At 46.2% G+C, this 23,569-nt stretch overlaps 1 protein-coding gene across 1 annotated transcript in view; it reads right to left on the reverse strand.

Moving 5' to 3' along the window:
* The window catches only part of LOC116908187 (thrombospondin type-1 domain-containing protein 4-like), a 126,381-nt gene that overhangs the window by 32,954 nt on the left and 69,858 nt on the right, over positions 1–23,569 (reverse strand). The window contains exon 4 of the mRNA XM_032911474.1: positions 924–1,285. Within this exon, the coding sequence (XP_032767365.1) occupies positions 924–1,285 (362 nt within the window). The remainder of the gene's footprint in view (positions 1–923; positions 1,286–23,569) is intronic.

A 23,569-nucleotide genomic window follows, 5' to 3' on the forward strand; every position in this document is an offset into this window, starting at 1 on the left:
ACAGATATTTTAATTAGGGTTGCTATTGCTGTGTTAAAACACTATGGTCAAAAGCAACTTGGGGAACAAAGGGTTTATTTCATCCAGTCCCATATAACAGTTTCATTATCAAGAGCAGTGACAGCAGGAACTCACACAGTGCAGGAAACTGAAGGCAGGAGCGGATGCAGAAGCCATGGAGAGATGCTGCTTACTGGCTTGCCCTCCTCACGGTTTGCCCAGTCTGCTTTCTTACAGAACCAAAGACCATCAGCACAGGGATGGCACCCGCACAATGGGCTGGGCCCTTCACGGTTAATCACTAGTTAAGAAAATGCCCTACAGCCAGATCTCAAGGCAACACTTTCTCAACCGAGGCTTCCCTCCTTCAGCAAACTCTAGCTTGTATCAAGCCAACGCACTGCGTTTCCCAGCCCAGCTCTTCCTCCTTCCACGCCTTTGAGGGTCTCCATAGAGTGTGAGGTCTCATGGCTTCTCAGAATTTTCTTTACTTTGAAAGGTAATTTTATAATCAAAAAACAGGGTTGGAGTAGCCTTGGTTCCATAAAAGCTACAAAACGACTGAAAGGCCATGTAGGAGCTGGGAAAGCTCAGTCAGTAAAGCAATTGCTTGCAAGCAGGAGGGCCTAGGTTCCATCTCTAAGAACACACGTGGGGGTGGGGCGAGCAAAGCCAGGTGTGATTAGGGGGTAGGAGATGAGTGGAGTCCTGGAGATTACTGATTGGCCAGCCTAAAAGAGTAGGCTTGAAGAGTCGCTCCAGATGCTGTCCTATTGGTCTCCACAGGCCTCCACAGGCACGCATGAATATGCACACATGCGCAGAGTGGGTGGTGGCAAGAAATCCTCCCACTCTGCAGAATCAAGGCAGCGGCTCTGCTGCTGTCCAGGCAGGGACAGACACAGGGACCATGATGCACATACCTTCTCTCTGAAGGTTCACGGCTCCGGGCCTGAGGGTGTCGGCTGCCTCGCACCACCGTGGGGCCTTGGCGGCTGGCACTGGAGCCAGCCAGGGTACGTTGCTCCTCGTGGCTTCGATGCAGTGGTACTGAGGTCCGTACAGCTGACACGACGTGGCCAGTGATGGACAGTGTAGGGCCACTGGGCCGGGAGCCTCCTGGAGCGCGGTAGGAGCTGGGCAGGCAGGGCCGTGTCTGCTCCATCACACCACCGCTGCAGCTGCGCGAACAGGCAGACCAGGGGCCCCAGGAGCCCCACACACCTGGGGAGCCACCACCACTATCCTCTGGGGTTCCCTCGGCCACTGCCATCCGTTGTGGGACCTGTGGAGACAGAGGCTGGTTAGAGACCTGAACCTGAGAAGCTTGGGTTAAAATTTCTCTACTGGAGCCATGTAGCTACAGGGTACAATTAAGAATCAAGACAGAATGCATATAATTCAGCCTGGGTCTCAATCTATACCGACTCAGTCATAAGAGACAATTTAAGTGACCAGAAGAGTCATAGCACAATCCTGGCTCTGGGCACTTGATAGCTAATCTGTATTATCAACTTGACTAGACTTAGAGCACCATGGAAAAACACGTCTAGTGTGATGGCAATTCTGGGTTGTCAACTTGACTATATCTGAAATGAACTACAATCCAGAAATGGAGGGCACACCTGTGAGAGATTTTCTGCTTGGTTTGAAGTAAGTGGATCCACTTCTAGTCCAGACCTTGGAGGTAGAAGACATACACCTTTGATCTGGATGCTGAGCCTTTGATCCAGATCTTAAGGCTGCAAGACACAGCCTTGATCTCGAGGCAAGAAGACACACCTCTAATAGGAGCCATGCCTATGTGCTCTCCCTTCTGCTGGAAGTCTGTGTAAGGACATAGAGGAAGGACGCTTTTGATCTTTGCCTGCTTGCCTTCTCCTTGCTAGTACATCCATTCCTTTACTGGCATCAGAGCCTTCTTCTTCAGGATTCCAGCTGAGACATCCAGCCTTGTGGGACTGAGCAACTACTAAATACTTAAGACTTTCCGTTCTTACCTAACTATTCTTGATTAGCTGAACTGCAGGATATAAGACATTCCAATAAATGATAGATAGATAGATAGATAGATAGATAGATAGATAGATAGATAGATAGATAGATTGATTCATATCATAGGTTCTGTGACTCTAGAGAATCCTGACTAATCTGGGCTTAACTATGAGAGTTTTTCTAGATTAAGATAAAATAGAAAGACCCACTCTGAGTGAGGGCAGGACTATGCCATAGCCTGGGGTCACAGACAGAAACACAGAAAGCCATCTGACTAGCAGCATTGATCTTTCTCTGCTTTCTGAATTCGTTCTCTCTCTCTCTCTCTCTCTCTCTCTCTCTCTCTCTCTCTCTCTCTCTCTCCCTCCCTCCCTCCCTCCCTCCCCCCTCTCGAACACACACACACACACACACACACACACACACACACACACATTCACAATGTAGCCAGTTTCCTCCACACCCTCTCCACTATGGTAGACTGCAACCTCAAACCAGGAGTCAGAGAAACCACTACTAAGTTGCTTTTACTGGATATTTGTCCCAACAACGAGGGAAGAAGCTAATACATGAGTTGCAGACTCAAAGAGGTATGGTGTCCGCAAGAGTCTTCTTCAGGTTCCAGCTTGATGCCTACCCCTAGGCCAGAAGGATTCCCTTTAGCTGCAGGGAAATTGGCACTGTGTCTGGGAGACACTGCTAGGGGCCCACATCCCTACCACCTCCTCCTAAGCAGTGACTAAGACGCTTCTGAGCCTCCAAAGCTGGTCCGTTTGATGAGGTAACAGTCCAAGTGCCATCTAAGTCATAGGGAAATAAGTGAGCTTGTCTTGTCTGTGCACATCAAAGTTTGGCATTAAGAACTTGTCAGCAAACAATCATGATCATTTTCCTGCTTCTACACACACCAGGAGTGAGAAACATCACAACATGCAAACGCTAGCCAGAGAGTGATTCCATTTTGTTGAGCTAGGCCTTCTAGAGACCTGCCATGCTAGGCACTGTGCTAAAAGCAGCCCCAGTGAGAGTCCTTGTTGTGCAAATGTGAACTGAAGTTCCAACAACAACAACAAAAAAAGTTGCACACATGTTAAAGACTCTGCAAGGCTGAGTGACCAACTGCTCAGACCTTCTGTGGTTTAGGAGAGTCAGAATGTTGCATTGCCAGACTCCAATTTACCCCAGGTTCCCTTTTGTCCCCTTAGTAGCTGTTCCTTGCTCACCTCTGGATTTGACCTAGCATCCTTGGGACTATAGACCTCCTAGCTTCTACCAACCTGAAGGCTAAGAATGCATTAGATAACATCTTAGGCTTATAGCAGAGACTCATTGTGACCCGTCTACTGACATTCCCACCAATGTATTTTAAAATTACTTTTTTTCTAGGTTACTATAAAAATATCACAAGTGTTTGAGCATGGTGTTTGGGATAACCTGAATCTGTTTTCCTGGACCACGGCTACTTACATTTGCTTCAGGATAAACTGTCTCTTCTTTCCATCGAGGAGACAGCTATGTTTTTGCCTCAACACAGACACGATATAGGCACCAACTGTATACCTGGCTCAGAGTCAGGCGGTTCCCTACTTCATTTCTGTTTCTGTGGTAAAATACCCGGGCGATAAGCAACTTAGGGGAGGAAAGGTTTGTTTTAGATCAAATTCCAGGTGCATTATTACAAGGCAGTCAAACAGCAGGATGGTGAGGCACAAATCACAGGATAGGCGTGCTCCAGAGTGGAGAAGAATGAATGAATTCACAATCTACCACTGAGCTCACTTTCCCTAATCTTATACAGTCCAGGTCCCAAACTCTGCAATGGTGTCATCCAGAGTGAGCTGGGTCATCCTGTATCAGTGAATGTAACCAAGAAAACCGTCCTCGGACGCGCATGCCCGCCGGAAACCTGATCCTGACAGTGTCTTACTGAGACTTTCTTCCCAGTAATTCCAGACTGTGACAAGCCAACCTTACCCGACACTGAGGACAAAGGAAAACACCAGGTCCGCACAAATTAGCCTAAGCTAAAAGGGAAACTAAGACTCAGCGACATTATACAACTACTCCCCTGTTACTGCACTGAGTTCAGACATAACCAGCTCTCAAAACTAACATGTTCTGGCACTTGCTGCTTTCGTCCCAGCAGACAGGCGTTCTTGCTACTGTAATTTTGCTACTGTCATGAACTGAATTGTAAATGCCTGTGTTTTACAATGGTCTTGGATGACCCCTGGGACACCCCCCCCCCAGGAGTTGTGACCCACTGGTTGAGAACTACCATCCTAGCACATCCTTCCTGTCTTTCAAAGACGGAGCAAATCTATGGCTTTCTGTAGGATATACACACTTTTCAACAAGCCAAGAGCTCACCTACGCAGTGCCAAGACGCCTACAGACTACCCTGGTTCTTCACGGATTTGTGTTCTTACTGACCTTGGCTTTGGCAGCTCAGCAGAACCTGAGTGGTGAGACAGTCCAAGAATTATCTGGAACAGACCTGACAGAGCTGACTCCCAGGATGCCACATGGTGTCACGCATGAAGTCACCCATGAGTGATGGCACTAAGCCTGCCTCACGAGGGGGCTGTGAGAATTGACCAGGATCCTGTCTAATAAGCATGAGCAAGCACTCCAGCTGTCCCATGGTCTAAAGCCGGGACTCAGCTCTTAAGCAGAGTTCCTGCCTCAGGCAAATCAGTCACCATGAAGCTACTGACTTGTATACCTTCTTTTAACGAAAGTACATTGTAGATGATCTTTATGGCTCAAGTTGGCTCCTGAGGGTTCTGGAAGTAACCAGGGAAGGATGGGATAAAAAGCAGCAGCCAAAAAATGGATAAGGGGTTTGTCACATTAAAGTCACCAGGGGAGCTCAGCAGGCACCAACCAAATGACTTAGGGAAGTTACATTCCGAGAGCCAAGGCAAACACACAGGTGAGGTGGGGTGAGCCGGCTACAGACAGGGACCAAACAAGAATAAGACAGACACGAGAGGAGGCGGGCTGGGTGATGACTGACAGCAGCTGATGAGAGGGCCTGGTTCCGACCTCAGTCAGAGTACATGAGCACCCTCAGCCCAGCCGCACTGCACTGAACACCCAAGAGTAGAAAAAGCTTTCCTCTTGTTTATGAACAGAATGAGGCAAAGAAACAAGGACGGGAGTCTGAGAAGCAGGGAAGTCACAGCACTAAGGAAATGTACCACTTAAAAAGAGTACCCGGATGTAGTCAAAGCCACGGGGTTGGGGGACGGGGACGGGGGACCAGATGGGAGGAGGCAGAGAATGGCTCTCCACCCAGGGCTTTGGGAAAGCACACATATCTGGTGACATCTGGTCCGCAGAACTGTGAGGGAATTCATGTCTCTGACTTTATGCCATCCAGTCAGTGAGAGAGCACTGGACTTCTGAGACCAGGCAGAGTTCTCCCTGCTGGACAGATGTGCATGTGAGTCAGATCCACGGCAGGACAGAGACAAGCACTCACCACCCAGGTCGTGTTTTCAGAACCACCTCTGCCCCACATCCCGACCAGCAACCTGGGAGGTTGGCGTTATTCTGTTCAGTGCATAGGGGAAGAAACCGAGGTCCCAGGAAACTGTGACATGCTATGGTCTCAGGCTACTGAGAGACCTGTATCGATCAAAAATCCAGTTCTCTGTTCCCCTAGTCTTGCTGGGGTTTCCTCCTGAATGAGACTGCCACCCTGTCCCTACTGTTGGTGGAAAGCAGAAGTAAAAGGTGGGTAATTCCATGTGTATGGTTCTTCTAGTGGAAGGATGGCTAGGGATGAAGGAACAAAGACAGGAAGATGTTCCTGACACCTTCGGGGATATATGCTGTCTGCCCCTTCCCAGTGTCTTATTAACAGATAACCAATATGGCTTCTGTAACATTCCACTAGACATGAAGCCACACAGGGGACCACTTCCCTCAACTAATCCCACCCTAATTTACCATCCGGTTGCCAAATTGGGCAAGATCCTGGTGAAGAGGGAACATAAAACCACATTCCATCCTATTCTGCCGACACGAATTCTCAAATTTATAGTGTGATTACTACAGGGAGTGACCTGAAATTCCATGAGTTTCCACGGTGAAAGTCCAGACACACACTCCTAAACTGGGTTTTAATAGTATAGTCTACCTTCCACGGTTTATGCTAGCTATATTCAAACTATCAGATAATATTACATCCATACTCTGCACATGCATACAAAAGTTGCTATCAAATTATTATATGAAAAGAACAAACCAGAAGTAGCTATGGCACATCCTAAATCAGAGCTCGGGAAGATGAAAGGTAGCTTCTCTATGTAATGGAATACAATCATCCTTTCAGAAGGAGGTCAATTTACATTTCTTAAAATAGTTCCTGTAACATGTTAATAGTTGAAAAACAAAATGAAGGTAGAATAATATAAGAAATCTGTTTGCAGCTCTCTCTCTCTTTAAGCATTGGGTTGAAGCATAAAAAAAAAAATTGCTCTTTGACCAGATCGGATCTAAATGCTGCGATTTCATATCAGTTTTTTGACTTAATATGGTAGAATTCTCTGGCTCCGCCAACCAGAAGAGCCCAACTGGAAAAATCTTTCTGTGCCAAGCAGAGTAGAGGGAATGGAAACAGCAGAAGCCACTGTGACTCCATCACCCACCTGCTTTGTATCACCAGCTGGCTGCCCCAGGGGACCATCAATGTCACAAGCAGCTGGAAGGCCAGGCCTATTAGAATATGCTTAGCAACAGCAGGAATAACAACCACCAGCTATTCAGTGTGGAACCTGGGCCAACCAAAGGGCTAATTGCTTTAGTTGAATTATCTAGTTAAGCACTCTGGGGAAATCAAACAAGTTACAGTGTTTGAGAGATTTCTATCAGCTCACGGATAGTTAGGATGGTCCTGTGGCAATCGCCAGCCATGTCTGGGGACATCTGAGGGATGGAATGCACATTTGAACAGAAGCTCACTGAAACTGGAGTGATTACTTTTAAATGACTCCATCCTCAGAAACTAGTGGCTCCTACGGAAACTTTCAGCAAATTTGCATAAATGGTGAGAAAAGGAAAACAGGAATACACAAAACGGCAAACGCCATCTCCCATCGTAGAAAACAGCAGCATCAGGATGCAAAGGCAGGAGTGGGTACAGACATCCACAGAAATGGTGTCAGCATCTCTGGAAAAGGCACAAGCCTCCTCTGGAAGGGCAGGGGGGAGGAAGTCAGAGGGTCACAACAGGAAGGACAAAGGGGAGGGGCAAACAAATCCTCTTGTGCTGAGACCAGCTCTACCTAGCTCAGAGCCTGATTCTCACAGGATGCATTCCATGGCTCCCATCCTCACTTCACGGATCACTCCCATGGTCTAGCATGTGAAGCTTTGAAAATGCAGAGACTTAAGGCCACTCAGTCAGGGTTGTTGGGTGACTAAGTAGAACATCTAACACTCCCACCTAGCAGGGGCAGGACTGTGTTTCTATGTCCCTTTCTTGGGAGGATGAATGGCACAAGTCCAAAGTCACACAATGCTTAAGAAGCAGATCCAGCCACAGGATCAAAGGGGCACTCTCTTCGCTCCACTAGGTGTTTCCGAGGATGTGAACAGGGAGCTTTATGGGTAGAGTAACCGGGTTAAAGAATGGACACGTTAAAAGTGCACATAGCACATCAAGACCCTTTTCTGGAGAATGTAATGCATCTCCTGTGGGGTGAGGGCTAGAGTCTAGGGAGAGATCTATTAAATAAAATCCTACAAGCCATCAGATGTCCTCTTCCTGAAAAACAAAAAAACTCAAACAAAACAAAACAAAAATCCTATGAGGTTATATTATAGGAGCTGTTCCCTGTCTCTGTCTCTGTCTCTGTCTGTCTGTCTGTCTGTCTGTCTCTCTCTCTCTCTCTCTCTCTCTCTCTCTCTCTCCCTCCCTCCCCCCCTCCCTCTGTTTATCTCTGTCTCTCTTTCTGAGTGTGTATGTGTATACATGTGCACATAAAGGTCAGAGGTCAACCTCAGTGTTGTTCCTCAGATACCATCCATATTGTTTCCTTGGTCTTTGAGGCAGGATCTCTCACTGGCCTAGAACCCCATAACTTGGCTAGGATGACTAGCTAGTAAGCCCAGGGGTCAATCCATTTCCACCACCACAGTCCTGGAATCCCACCGTGCCTGGATTTTGTCTGTGCATTCTGGGAATAGAACACAGGTCCTTGTATGTATAAGGCAAGCATTTCAGTGACTGAGCCATCTCCCCAGCACTACAGGACCTCTCTGAATAGTCACTAAGGAGCGAGAGCAAAGGGGTGGAAGGAAGGGATGGCACGCAGAGACATGAGAAAAGCAGGGAGTCACATCCCGGTTTGGGGTGTACAACAGTGGAGCTGTGATCCTGCCAAGGGAGAATGAAGTTCCTCAGTGATTCCAGATGATGTAAATAACATCACTTGGGCTCAGGCATCTAGAAGGCTGCTTCATGCTAGTCAGAGATGAGTACAAATCTATACATGTGGGAAGATGTGTGTGTAGTGTGACCTGGCAGCCCTTTCCTTCTGGCCCTTTAAGAAATCTGTCTCCATCCTCATAAAATGCATTGGGAATATACTCAGGAGACAGCTAGCTGAGTAGACGAAGTGGATCAACTGGAATTGCTATCTCCTACAGAGTGACCGAGAGACCAGTGGGTTTGGGTCCTCTGCTCTAGTATTAGCTCTCTTGATCTGTCTATGCTCTGAGACCATCTTGTGCTGGTACTGTTCTAGCTAATTCCCACATCCGATCTACACCTCAGACTCAGTATGGCCTGGTGTCCCCTGCATTTGCTATTTCTGTGGCTTGCAGTAAAGAACTCTAGATGGTATCTAAATGGCGGCAGATTCATATACATAAAATGCGGTCACCAACATGATATGAAATTGAACCAGGTCGGCCTTTGGCACAGGATGTGAAGGAGAGAAAGCAGCTCTGAGGGGTTGCCAAAAGAGATGTGGCTGGGCTGGGCACATATACACATACATACACACATGCTTATAAATACATACATACATATGTACATACATACACACATATACACACTTAAATACACATACATACACACATGCACATACACACATATACATGCACATACACACATACACAGATGCTTATAAATACATACACATACACATATACACAATAAATGCACTATACACACATACATGTACATACATATACATCCACATACACACATGCATACATGTAAATACATATACATACACAGATACTTATGAATACATATACATATGTACAGATAGACACACATAAATGTACATACATACACGCATACATGTACATACATATACATGCACACACACATACACAGAAGCTTATAAATACATATACATATGTACACATACACATATACACACATAAATGCACATACAACACGCATACGTATACATACATATACATGCACACACATGCTTATAAATACACACATATGTACACAGATACACACATACATATACATACATATATATGCATGCTTACACACATGCAAATACATTTTAAAAGAAGAATGGCTGGTCTTTATTTGTCAGAGCATAAGCATGAAAGAAACCCAGGCCGAGTTATGTGGAAACAGTCGTTAAAGCAGAGTAACCAGTGCACCAAGACATGAGACACTCTAAGGCTGCATGGATCAGAGATGGCAGGGACAGGTGATAAGTTAGCTCTAGACAGAGGAAGACACACACACGGTTCCATCACACCAGGCTTTATTTCATCATAACCACCTCCTCCCCATTGTTTTTTGAAACGGTCTCACTCTATAGCCCAGCCTTGAACTATATGGACACTATACATCTGGGCATGACCTCACCATCCTCCCGAGCACTGGGTGCTGGGGTTATAACCATATGCTACCACACCCACACTGTGTAGGGCATCAATTCATAAGACCAACTAGAAAGATGGTCAAATAAAATTAGTTTCATGATCCAACAAAACACTGTAATCACGAACCATACAATCAATAAGAAGTCCTGTAGTATAATATAAAGTTTTTAAAAAATGCCAAATACAAACTAGAAGTTATACCATGATTATAGCAATGTAAAGGTTCTGTTTGCCTGGGAACAAAGTCTGGAAGGGGACATGGAAAAACAAAAACATCTGACCTGTTACCAAAACTGAGTCCCGGAGTTTCCTTGTCATTTCAAAAATTTCAGCCATGGTTATAAGATTGCTGCTCAATAAATAAAAATAAATAGATTAAAGGGGGAAGACTCAGAGCAGATTGTGGGGTGGGGAGTAGGAGGCACAGACTAAACCAACTGGGATGGTCGTCCTGCTTCACGGAAGAACCTGGCGATTTCTCCTTGACACCAGGAAGCCCCTAACTCAGCACATCAAATTTCTTCAGTGTTCTTGGTTTGGGCACTCATTCAAAATCATGTCCCATCTCACTGGTTTCTAATTCTCTTGCTAAAAATTAAGCCTCCTGTCTGTTCTTCATGGAAAAGGAGTCATAGGAAAAATCTCTTACATTCCAAAGTCCTGTTTCAGAAGAGACAAGAAAGAGTAGATTTGGTTTTAGCCATATAACCATGCCAATACCCTAAAGAAAACACTAGAAAAGGACACCTTGGAGTTGAAAACCAGAGAAAAGTTTTTCAGAAAGCTGAGAGCAAAGGACTGCAGGCCTACCTACCAGCTGTCAGCTCGCCTAGGCCATTTTACCAGGGACCCTGGCTGGACAGGCGGCTTAGAGAGATTGTCTAATCTTCACTCAGATTACTTCAACCAAGGACATCACTTATGGTTTTCTGTCTGTCTGCCTGTCTGTCTTTAAGTAGATAATTTGATCTCACATCATAATTGTCTATGCTGACACAATACAAAAGGATGCAAATCATATTTGTCAGCATTAATATTGATGCAATTAATATTAACACAAAATGAATACAAAAGTCTCAAGGACGGCTGGGAAGATAGATCACTCCCTTGCCACACAAGCATGGGGACCTGAGTTTGATCCCCAGCACCCACATAAAAGCCAAGCATGACAACACATATCTGTAACCTCAGTGCTGGGAATTGCAGGAGGATCCCTGCAGCCTGCCGGTCTGGCGGCCTAACTAAACCAGTGAACACCAAGTTCAGGAAGAGACCCTGTCTCAAAACATAGGGCAGCAACACCAACTTCTGCTTCTACATGCGCTTTCAACACATACACACACATATGCACGGAGGCAGAGGGAGGAGAGGAAAGGAGGGAGAGGAGGGAGAGGCAGTGGGGGAGAGGAAGAACAATTGACAGATATGAAAGACTCTAGCAAAGCCCCTCAGCTAGATGGGGTGAAAACCTCCCCAGTGGTAAATTACTCATGTGAATACACACTGCATTTCAGGAGCAGATGAAGCAATGCATTTACACAAAACCCAATCGAATGAGGAGAAAGAACAGGAAGGCACAGAGCTAAAGCATGAGCCATAGAGAAAAGAACTCCAAGGGCACAAAGACAGCCATAAGCCATCCAATGGGTATCAGCTTCGGTATGCTGCAGTCTGCTGCTCTCTCTGCCCTGCTCTAGGTCCTCTCTGAATCCCCGAGCCCTCGCAGTCGAGAATCATTACAGTCAAAGCCTCAGGGACTTCGGTCCACCACACTCACCCACATACATGCTACTGAACCAGGCACTGGAGGGATAATGCAGGCGTGCCCCTGTTCTTTTACTTCTGGTCCTGTGCTGTGTCCCTCAAGGATGATTCCTCAATGACTTACAGCACAACCCACCTCACGAGGCACTGAGAAATGCAGGTGCCTGGTTCTCACAGCAAACATAACAAGCAAGATCCCCTGGAAGAGGGACCCAGGGATATGTTTCTTCAACAAGTTCCCCTGGTTTGAGAGAATCACTGGCCACCGGATATACTCAGGTGAGACTCAAAAAGAAAAGTTTTAAACAGAGCCCACCCCCCAGGCTTTGAATCTCTATCCTATGGTGCCACTTCCTCCGGCCTCAACTATTCCAGCCATGTCATAGTATCACCTCCTCCTCCTACTTCCGCCACTCCACATGAAGCCAGTTCCAAGTCTAGGACGTAGGCCAGGAAGACATTTGTGTGACCCTACCTAACATGGATGCTGGGAGGATACTTTAGAACATGTACTCCTGGTGAGGAGGTGGAGCAGCCAATGAACCATAGAAAAATGAAAGATGGCGGGACAGAGAGAGGGGAACTATGGGTGGAGATCCTTACCATCTTGTAGACCCAAGGCTGTTGCCCATCACGTTGTGACTTGTGACTTGTGCACCTGTGGCTTTGATACCCTATAGATCAAATGACCTGACTGGATCTGACTGGGACAGACATGCCCTCTGCCACCAGCAGGCTTTGGATTTTCCTGGAAGAATATGTACACTCCTCACTACTTTATTAAACCTGCCCCAAGTATCATGAGAGTAAGAGAGGTGACCTCAGTGCATGCCTAGGGCTCTCCCACCAGTAAAGAAGCTATCTTTCATTTCGAAATGCAAGGGAGGGAAGCCTGCATGTCTTTCTGCTGAATTCAAAGGCAGGGCCCATCCGAACGATGCGATGAGGTAAATATTTGGATGTGATTTCCGTAACAGGAAACACTCCCCTGCTTCTGAAATTGACCTGTCGCTTTCATCACCAGCCACATGGAAATTGTCCTCCCTTAGAACCAGATCCTAACTCGGAGCACGTGCCTGGGTACTGAGCCCGCCCTGTGTTGCTGAACACTTACTGGGAACCAGAAGCAGATGTTACTGCAGAGGGCCTGGATGTATTCTTTGGTGCGGTGGATAGCCTATTTGGCCTGATACTCTCAATGGCAGTTTCCTATTTGCAACTTAAGCCAACCGAGACGGTGAAAAATAATGGTAAGGCACAAAATAGAGTGTGGCGAGAGGCCGGTTTGGGGGTGGCAGCCTTCAGCTGGAGAGTCTGCTGGGTGATCTGGTTACCCACATTGTATTCTACAAGGCTCTGAGGATCAGAAAGGTCCCCATAAGGAAGACACGTTGTGCTGTACAGCTGCGTAGATAGCTGTAGTAGTGCGCTTCCCAAGCGAGCATGAGGATGAGCGTTCAGAATTCCAGACCCCACCAGCTGTAGAAGCGAGTGCCTAAATCCTAGTGCCAGAAAGGCAGAGAGGCTGCCTAGCTGAATCAGCGAGCTCCAGCTCAGTGAAATACTCAGTGTGGACCCCTGACCACCCCCATGCACATGCACACAGATGTGTACACACACACACACACACACACACACACACACACACACACACACGGAGTCATATTGGAAGCATTTTTCTGGACTTTATCAATGTCTACTGTAGAGCTGTGTACACAGTAAATGTTCAGTACTTGCTCAGTAAGATAGGCAAGTGGACAGAGATGGGACTGTAACTAGACTCCTTCCCTCAGACATCCCACGGCACACTCAGAACTGCCATGCCACCGAAGTTTACTCTTGAAATTCAGCCCTCCATGTTACTGCTTTGCTCAGCAGTGGCCCCTGGGTTCCCATGTTTTTCCTAAAGGATGAAAGCCAAATTAACTCTTAGTCTATTCCTTTTAAAATCTTGCCTTGCCTGGTGGTGGTGGTGGTGCATACCTTTAATCCCAGCACTCGGGAGGCAGAGGCAGACGGATCTCTGAGTTCAAGGCCAGCCTAGTCTACAGAGTGAGTTCCAGGACAGCCAAGGCTACACAGAGAAACTGTCTCCAACAACAACGACAATCTGGCCTTAGCCTTCCTTTGCAGCTCAACTCTTATCACTGCCTCCAACCAGCATACAGGAAGTAGGACACACTCCTTCTTTTCTCTGGCCTTTACTCTGTCCTCTAGGCTCAAAGGCATTCTCTCCTCCCCTCCTTCTGTGAACAGACGCTTTCCATCCATGCCAAATGGTCCTCTCCCATTTTCCAGAGCCATTGTGAACATCCTTTTCCAAAGCGCTTGACGCCTGGCACTCATTATCTTTGGTGCAATTATCTCCTCAGCCACACCGCAAGCTCCTCGGGGCAAATTATGATTTATTTTACCTTTGTATTCCACACATTCTCATCTCAGCCACAATCTGTCATCTGTTAGGCCCCGGGGACATACTGAGTGAGTGAATGGATGGGTGGGCGGATGGACTAGAGAGATGAGAGGGTATATGGGAGGGTAGACAGATGGGTGTGTGTACAGATAGACAGGATAAATGGACGAGTGCACGGGTGTACAGATGTGTGTATGGCTGGATGGCAACTTTACCAAGTGTGCCTGTTTGTGAAATGTCAAGTACCTCCTTACTCTGCTCAGTCACTTGGCTGGGGATCCATGATGCCTCAACTATTCCCCTCGCTCCATTTGCCTGAATAGTGGAAACGGACTATCCAAATGACAGTTCTGTTTCTCCAAAGCAAGTCACTCAGAATTTGACTCCTAGCTATGCTCTCTCTGTGTGAAACTTTCTCTCCTCTTGACCTTGGGACACCACACTGTCCTGGTTCTTCTCCTAAACTTCTGGTTGCCCTTTTGCTGGCTTCACTTCATTCTCCCCCATCAAGGGTTGGGGAGCATTCTTAGTAATCTACTCACCTTGCCCAAAGCAGGGAAAATGCTGCAGTATTAGTAATGGACTTTGTGGCATTGTCTTCCAGGTAAATGCGTGGCCTCAAACGGCCCTCTTCCTCTACCTGGACACAAACCCCCAGCCAGTTCTATTCAGAAATATGCTGGACTCCACATCTCCCCATCCTTTTAGCCTATAGCTTAGTCAGGTTCCACTTCCATTTGCTTGGGCTTGGCCCCAGCCATCCGGAACTCCAGCTCCACTTTAAGAATTGTTCCTGCAAATCACAGCGTCCAAACCCCATGCAGACTGGCCTCTCTGAGCACTCCCTGCATCTGGAATCGAATCCAATTGCCCAAAGCTCTCACTCCTTGGCTCCATGTTGCCCTGCAGCCTCCCTGCCAGCACAGTTTATTCCTAACATGTCATTCAGCCACACCAAGCTTTAAGCATCCATGTCTCTTGCCTTTCCTCCCCAATCTTACCTCACCTCACGAATGCTGCTCATCTTTAAGATCTGCCAAATTCAGAGTTTGCTCCCTTCCTTGCAGAACACCCCGGCTTCCCATGTGAGGACAGTAGCTCTCGCCTTTAGGTGCCCACAGTATTTTGAACGTACATCACCGCGTTCTAATACAATTTCTATTTTTGTGTACCACACACCTCAGGTTGTTAGCCAAAACCAGCTATGAATTTCTTAGGCTTATTGCTCTGCCCCAACTGTAAACAAGTTTCAGAAGAAATAAAGACAGATCTAGAAGCAAGTAAAACTTCAAGTGAACAATAACTTGTGTGTATACATGTACATTTGCATGCGGGATGCAAATTCATGATGTGCTTGTAGAGATCAGAGGTTAACTTTGGTTGTCAGTTCTCATTGGCCTAGAACTTTGACACATAGGCCAAGCAGGGGCCCACAAGATTCTAAAGCTTCACCCCTCTTCTCCTCCCATCTTGTCACCTTATGTCCTCCCATCTTCTGACCCTGGGGTCACGGGTCTGTACCACCATACTTGGCTCTTTACATAGGTTCTGAGGATCCAGACTCAGGTCTTTATGCTTGCAAGCTATGAAGGTGTTTACCAACTAAGCCATCTTCCAAGCTCCAACATATTAATGCGGCAGATGAATAATGAAACTACAAAAATACAATTAAATATGATCACAGGTGTTCTTAGATTATTCTGAGTATGACGGACCATCATTTAACTTTTTTTCTTTTTGAAAATGAACACTTTGAAACACTGGCCCATTACCGTAGAGGACCGATCTACAAGGTTAATCAATGATCACATGCTGCTCAGTGGAGGGGTATCAATACTACTCCCACCGTATTTATTGCTAGTGAGTGAGTCAGCAAAAGACATGACCTGAGCAAAAGAGCTACCACGGGAACAAGCCATGAGCTCCACAGGGCAAGATCTTCAGGGTTTGATACCCAGCTGTGGGGATTAAAATGCCTTCAATGCTTTCTCACCGAAATGGAGATATCCAGCTACTTAGTCCTCACTCAGATTACTCAAAGGATTGTATCTTCAAGTTATCATTGAAATAAAAATCATAAACTTAAAAAAAAAGTGTATTCAGTGAATGCTCCGGCTAATTCAATAGAACCACTCAGCTGCCATCCCTGAAAGAAATATGATAATTCAGGGTGTCAAAGACTTTTCTAATTGTATTATTTCCAATATTGCTGTGAGATTCTTCTGATCACACCTAGCAAACCATAAAATCTCTTTTCAAGTGCTCAAATAATACTTCTGCAATTCTTTTACTAATTTTCATTTTATTATATTTACTTATTTATTTATTCATTTCATGTAGGGAGGTGTGGGTCCACATGCCAGGGCGTGTGTGTAGAAATCAGAAGACAACCTGTGGGAGCTTGTTCTCTTCTTCAGACACACAGGTCCGGGGAATCAAACTTCGGTGAGGTTTGTTGATGAGTGCCTTTACCCACAGAGCCATTTAGCTGGCCACTCTCTTTGACTCTTGAAGAAAGAGTTGACTGGTGCATGCCAAACTTCTACCACACGCCAAATACTTAACTTCAGTTAGCCCTCAGAGCTGCCCCTTTCTATCACTGGAATATTAATCTAACTGTCATCCTTCACAGGGGTCCCTTGAGTAGTGAGGGCCAAACTAGCCAAAATAGTGTGAGTACATGTGAGAGAATGCACACACAGAATCACATACATGTGCCCACCACATGCATATATACTGACATACACACCGCACATGTACTCACACACATACAGTCAGTCACACACGTATAAAACAGTCTCACACAGTCATATACACGTGCTCATATACATATGCACTCATATCCACACGTTAATACAATGCACTTACACACATACAGACAGACACAGAGACAGAGTCACAAACACACAATTACACAGAGTCACAAATACACAATTAGAGAAAATCACGTATGCATACATACATAAGGGGAAACACACAAGCACACCTGCATAACACACATAAACAGTCTCACACACAGAATCACACTATAGAGTCCTACACACACACACATATCACACTACCATGTTTCTTTCTTCTACTGGTGTTTCTCACAGCCTGAATTATTATTATGTGCCTGTTTATTATCTGACCCACCCACCTATTCCACATGAGAACTTTTTATACTGTGGCCCCAGCTCCTATATAACAAAGCCTGGTACAAAGTTGGTGTTCAGTGGCTGCTAGGGTGTGGTGTGATGACTACACCCTGCCAGGTAAGATGTTCCTCTATTACAGGAGAAGCTGCTGAAAACCCCTAGGTCAGGCTGCTAGGAACAGCACAGGCAGAATTCAGACTCCAGTCTACCAGCTCCAGCAGCCAAGAGCTGCCCATGGCCTGGAATGCTCTATCTCAGGTGAGCCAAAGAGCCTAGATGTCCCAACTGAAAGCACGTGGAGCTTCCTAAACCCTCAATTTCCTCACTTTTTCCTAAACATTTACAAAAGGGCTGACTATTTCCCCACTGTTGATTACTTTTACTGTTAATCTAAGTCATGATCTTTTTTTGACAATTTAAATGTTATATTTTGAATGTCACATTTCTGATGGCTGTCTAAATAGAACGCACAGGCCACATGTATGTGCATATGCAAACATGTGCCCATGCCGTGGGCATTCAAATGGAAGCATTTGAAAAGGCCTTCAAAGTCTGGGCAGTACCCCAAAGTGCTAATATTGAAATGCGTAAGCAAACAGAGATGTAGCCAAACAGATGAACTCCCCAGTCAGGATCTCAAGGTCATATAGGGGGCATTGTAGGCAGAAAGAGAAGAGCCTTGTAGGAAGGTTAACGCACATTGGGAGTGTTTAGCTCAGTGGTTGATTGCCTGCCTAGCATACAAGAGCCCCCAGGTGGGTTTGATCTCCAACACCACACACACAAAGAAAATAAAGTGTTGGCTGGGAGAACAGCATCTCCTCAGAGCAGTGCAACACAGGGCAGAGTTGTCTTTCTGGGATGGCTTAGGTATGGTCTTGCCTAAAAGAGAAAAATCTGTGGAAATTATTTCTACCTCAAGCATTCTGTGCAGGCAAATTAGGAGTTCCCACCACTGCTTCTGGAATGAGCAAAGGGACCGCTCTTAACAGCCTCTGGCTTGATCCGAGACTCCTGGCTCCAGACATCCATGGGAAAGGAAGCCCTGCCCTTATTGCTTGCTGGGGCACAACCCACCCTCTCACCAGGCTGATGGCACCAAGGAAGCACCTCTTTCCATCGGCCTGGTTGGCATGAGGCATGTGCGCGGCAGAAACCAGCCTTGAACGCTCCACAGAACACACAGTCTTTCCCAAACATTTCAAGTTGCCCTGGCTTTGAACCAAGAATCTTGCTCAGAGCCAACCACTTACAGCCCATTAAAAAAAAAAATGCTGTACAAATGCAAACATTCCGTCCATTAGACAGGGAGAAACAAGAACCGAGTCTTGGGATGGAGCTCGTCATTGTTGAAACTAGACTAGGGGCTGGGGTCTCCAAAGAGGAAACATCACTGCGTTAGAAACCACAGCTATTTCCAAAGTGCATAGTCAATGACAGGGAGACCAAAGGTGCCCTTAGAGGCAGTAAGCAAGAAAACTAATTCTGTTGTGTGCCAGACAGCTCCAGTCTGGGGGAGCAGGAGGCACCTCAAGGTTTCTAGCTGCTAGGAGTTAAGAGGTTTGGTGTGTTTAACAAAGTCTCCTACATTGCTGTAGAAGTCAAAGACCCTAAAGGAGGCTCTACTACTGCTATTTTTCTAAGCCAATATAATTTCTAACTCTATTCTATATACAGTATCTGTATACCCACAGACAAGTGTAGCTCTTACCCCTTATCCAAGAAGCTTTAAAAAAAAATATAGAGAGCATCACAGAGATCTACAACTAGTAGAACACAGAGAAAAGTTGACTGGGAGGCATCTACACCTCAACTGATACATCTACAATGGTGCCCCTCCACCCAAGGCTCATGGGAAGTCACAGAAGACGAGTCATAAAGAATGTAAGATCCAGAGGACCAGGAGTTCTGCTGGTAGACAGTGTCTTCTAGACATGGCTGGGAAGCTGGGCCCATGATATTTCAACCATACAGTTGCCTAAGCAAATCTGCATAATGATAACACCAGCTGACCTGCCAATGTGGATAGCAGAAAAGGCCTCATCCTAAGACAGAACACTGTAGACAATGGGTGGCTATTGAGGAAGGGAGAAGCAGTTTTCTCTAGAGATGAGCTCCCTGATGGGTTATCCAATCCCAAGTGGTTAGCTCTAGACACATGTGCTTCTGAGCCACACTAGACAGACGTGGTGTGTGTGTGTGTGTGTGTGTGTGTGTGTGTGTGTGTGTGTGTGTGTGTAATTAAAGAAGAAGAGCTCATGGATTTGAGAGCCCCTATACAAGAGGAAGTGGGGGTAAGGTGTGGAACGATGCAAATTCAGTACTCTTGTATGAAGTTCTTGAACAATTTAAATAAAAAAAAAAAAAGTATTCATCCCACCCTGAGCCTGCAAATCCAACATCACCCTTGTTTAGGAGCTGCTGCCCTGACTGACTAGAGCCACAGATGCTGAAAGGACCACCTGAGTAGAGGTACCAGCATGTAAGTCTCTACTCACTGGCCCTGCCTTCTGCCTCATAGAAGGTGCTCTCCATTCCTCCTCCCATTCTCCCCACCTCTTCTTCTTTTCTCTTCTCTTCTTTCTTTCCAGCCACATGTTGGTCATGGCTTTGAGCTTAAAGAAGGCTCTACTGAGGTCTAAAGTCCCAGCTATATGGCTGTCTCAGACTTCAACAGGATGCAGAGAAAGTATTTGCAGGAATTTGATTCCCCAGATGAGACTTCTATTGTAACTTGGATATAATAAGGATGATTAAAAACAAGCAGCCACCATCACATGATTGGTCATAAGAGATTCCAGGGGGGAGCCACTGTGGGGCCCAGAAGCAGCAGCTGCTTCTAGGGCTGCACGCAGCTACAGTGGACCTTGCCACCCACAGGGCATCTCAGCTACAGAGGCCTTTGGTGGTGGCCGTGGTAGGCGAAGCAGCAATGTTTCTGTTTGCTGCTCCCACCTCCAGTGGCTCCAACTTTGTACTTTTTAATAAAACAATGGATTTTTACAACAATGCCTGTTTTACCAAAATCTACTTGTGTCTACTAGAAATACTTTTAGAATTCTTAGAGGACAAAAAAAAAAAAAAAAACAAAAAAAAAAAACCTTATAACACAAGTGTAAATTCCTTTCCATTCTAAAAATATTTCTAAAATATAATATAACACTTCTACCCCTCTTCCCTCTAACCCCTTCCAACCCCCTAGCTCCCTCTCAGACTCATGACCTCTTTCTCCTTCATTATTATTGTCATATATTTTTATTGTTTTATATGTATATATGTGAATAAATATATAAGTACAACATGTTGAGTTCACTTATTATGTATATGTTTTCGAGAATGTCTTCTTGGTATTGGACAGCTAATTGGAGGGTGAGGCCATCCCTGGAGAAGACTAATTCTCTCTCAGCAGTCACTAATTGCCTCCCTCCATATTGACATGTCAACGGGTATTGTCTGTTCAGACTCTGTTGAGATTTCATAGGTACAGCTTCCCCAATTGAATACGCCATCTTGAGGAGGAAAGGGTAAACCATAAAAGTCCAGGCAGTCAAGCTCCAAGAAGAAAAGGCTGTGAGAGTGTAGCTGTGTGAGAGTTCACATGTAAGGAGGCCTAGTTACATCCTGGAATCTACTGCTAAGGTATCTTGGCACCAGCGCCAAGTGCTCAGATGGACCACTTGCTTCTTGATCCTTGGTGGATACTGGTTGACATGGGCTGCTTTTTAACAAAGTGACTGATACAATCATATGGCGGGGTTTCCCAGTGACTCTATGAAGGGATCCTCTCTGCTAGGTGATCAAACTTGATACTACTTAAGTCTCATTGTAAAGATACTCAAATGAGTTTTGGCCAACTGAGGTTTTAACAAAAGAGCTTTGCTCTGATTTAAGAAATATTGAACAGAGTTCTATAATGTCTAAGCTGTATGCGAAGTTGTATTCAAAGGACAAGTCATCCTACCAAGAGATGGTGGTGTATCACTAGACACAAGCTCAGTGAATTACACCCAGAACCAACAAACCTCATCTGGCCTTTGGGTGCCAGGGCTACCTGGACAGCTAGAAGGAGTTGTAATGTGCAATGTATTGACTAGCAAGCTCCTGCACACGCACACACACACACACACACACACACACACACACACACACGGGTCAGGACAACCTTCTGAGTCATCCCATTTTCTTTATCCAAAGCCACATCAGAAAAGACACTGACAGAGCTATTAATTTATATCCCCAAACATCTGGGCAAACTGGAGGGGAAAGGAAGCCATGTGGGTGATCTCTGAGGTTCCCCCAGCTGACATGCCAGAATTTCCAATGTCTCCTAAACAGAGGCTTATCATGGATTGATCCCAAGGGAGGAACAGAATTGTCCAGCAGGGAAGAACTATATGAAGAGGATGGCATTTTAGAAAGATGGCCTTCCTGGGGTGGCCTCACCATGAGCCCCACTAGCTTCCAGTCTCTACTGTCACATGTATGTCTCCAGGTGCTCATCTTGTGGCGCCAGTCCCAACTCTTACCCTGCTCTCTTTTTTTTTTTTTTTTTTTTTTTTTTTTTTTTTTTCGGAGCTGGGGACCAACCCAGGGCCTTATGCGCTTCCTAGGTAAGCGCTCTACCACTGAGCTAAATCCCCAGCCCCTACCCTGCTCTCTTAAGTGTGCCAAGAACATATAAGGCCAATAAACTCCATAAGCATATTCCCATCTCTAACACATCAAGGAGCCCATGCAGAGAGCAGGCAGGTGACAGGTCCTCAGTAAGACCCTCCAGATACATAGAACCCCGCACCCCAAAGAGGCAGTGTCAGCTTCCATCACAAGGCCCAGGGCACCCAGTGCACTGATATGGAGCTCAGCTGGCACAGCCACTCTCCTCTAACCTTGAGAGCAGTCTAGGGACCCTGTCATCAGCCGTGAAGTGCACCTGTGTGCCTTCCCATGGTGCAGGGAAAGAGTGCACAGCCCCACCCACAGTAGCACGGTTGGTCTGACTTCTAAATCTGGGGAAGGGAGATGAAAGGGAATTGTGTTGAAGCATCTGGGCATGTCGTACACGCTTTAGCTCTGATTTCAGTATAACCCAGAAGAGACAGTTGTTACTGTGTTCATTCTGCAGACGCAGGCTGGCAAGCAGGAGCAAAACACATCTCAGGGCCGGTAAACCACTTGCCCCACAAGCACAGGAATCTGAGTTCAATCCTCAGCTCCCACATAGAAAGCAGGATATAAAAGGGAGCTCGCATTTCTAATCCTAGCACTGGGGGGTTGGAGCCAGGCAGGTCTCTGAGGCTCACCTGCCATCCAGTCTTGCCTAATTGGCAAGTCTCTGGCCAAGGAGAGATCCTGTCTCTAAAATGAAATACAAGGTAGGTGGGTTGACCTGTCCAACACACACACACACACACACACACACACACACACACACACACACACACATATATGCACACTGGCCTAGTCATGGTTTAAGATGCCTTCCTGAGGCTTTCCAGAGCAGAAACTTGTCTTTCTCAATCCCCTGCTCCAAACACAAGGCCAGACACCTGGAAGCACCTTCCCTCACAACTGCATGGTGAGCGACTAAGCCCACCCGAGTTCATGCAGGACACTAACCTAGACTCTGGTCATCTACGAAGCTGCTCTTCTACTCGTCTGTCACCTTAATGCTTCTCTTGCCTCTCCGCCATCCCTCTGGTGACTTCCTCCAGGCAGCCCTACTTTAACACGCTTTCTCTTTCCCATATTCCTGCTGCCCCATGCCCACAGCTCGTTCAGAACATAAACAAGAGGCTGATGGTTGGCAACTACTTAGCATTCTTGACACCTTCTTGTCCCATTTCTGAAATTCATCTCCATGTCTTCATACCAGATGCCCCAGGATCCCCTCCTTGTGAAAGCCGGTGTCCCATGGTAGCTCCAGGATCACTCAGAGGCTTGGCTCATCCCTGCCAGTCTCCTTTCCCCTTAAACCGGACAACCTGCTCATCAAGTTGTCTTGGCTTCAATTTGATCATAACTCTCTTAGCTTGGGCCTCAGAATCCATAGTAGAAAGTCCCTCCGACTGCGGCCTGGGTTCGGATACTGCTCCTGCCTCTTGTGACTCTGACTGCATAAAGGCTATCTGGCAGAGTAAGCCTCACTTGAGTTATCAGTTAAGCATGTTTATCTTGTGAAGTTATTAAATAGGAAAGATACCACACATGCATAGCCTTCAGCTCATAGTACTCAGGAGTTGATGACTATTACATTTATATTCAGCCACTTTTCACTGTCGTGTGAGAAATGTGAGAGAAAGTTAACTGAAAGGAAGACGACTTTAGGCCCATGGCTTCAGAGGTTCCAGGAATGGCCACTTGGCACCACATCTCTGGGCCTGAGCAGAAG

Source organism: Rattus rattus, chromosome 8, assembly GCF_011064425.1.
Source record: "Rattus rattus isolate New Zealand chromosome 8, Rrattus_CSIRO_v1, whole genome shotgun sequence".
NCBI lineage: Eukaryota > Metazoa > Chordata > Mammalia > Rodentia > Muridae > Rattus > Rattus rattus.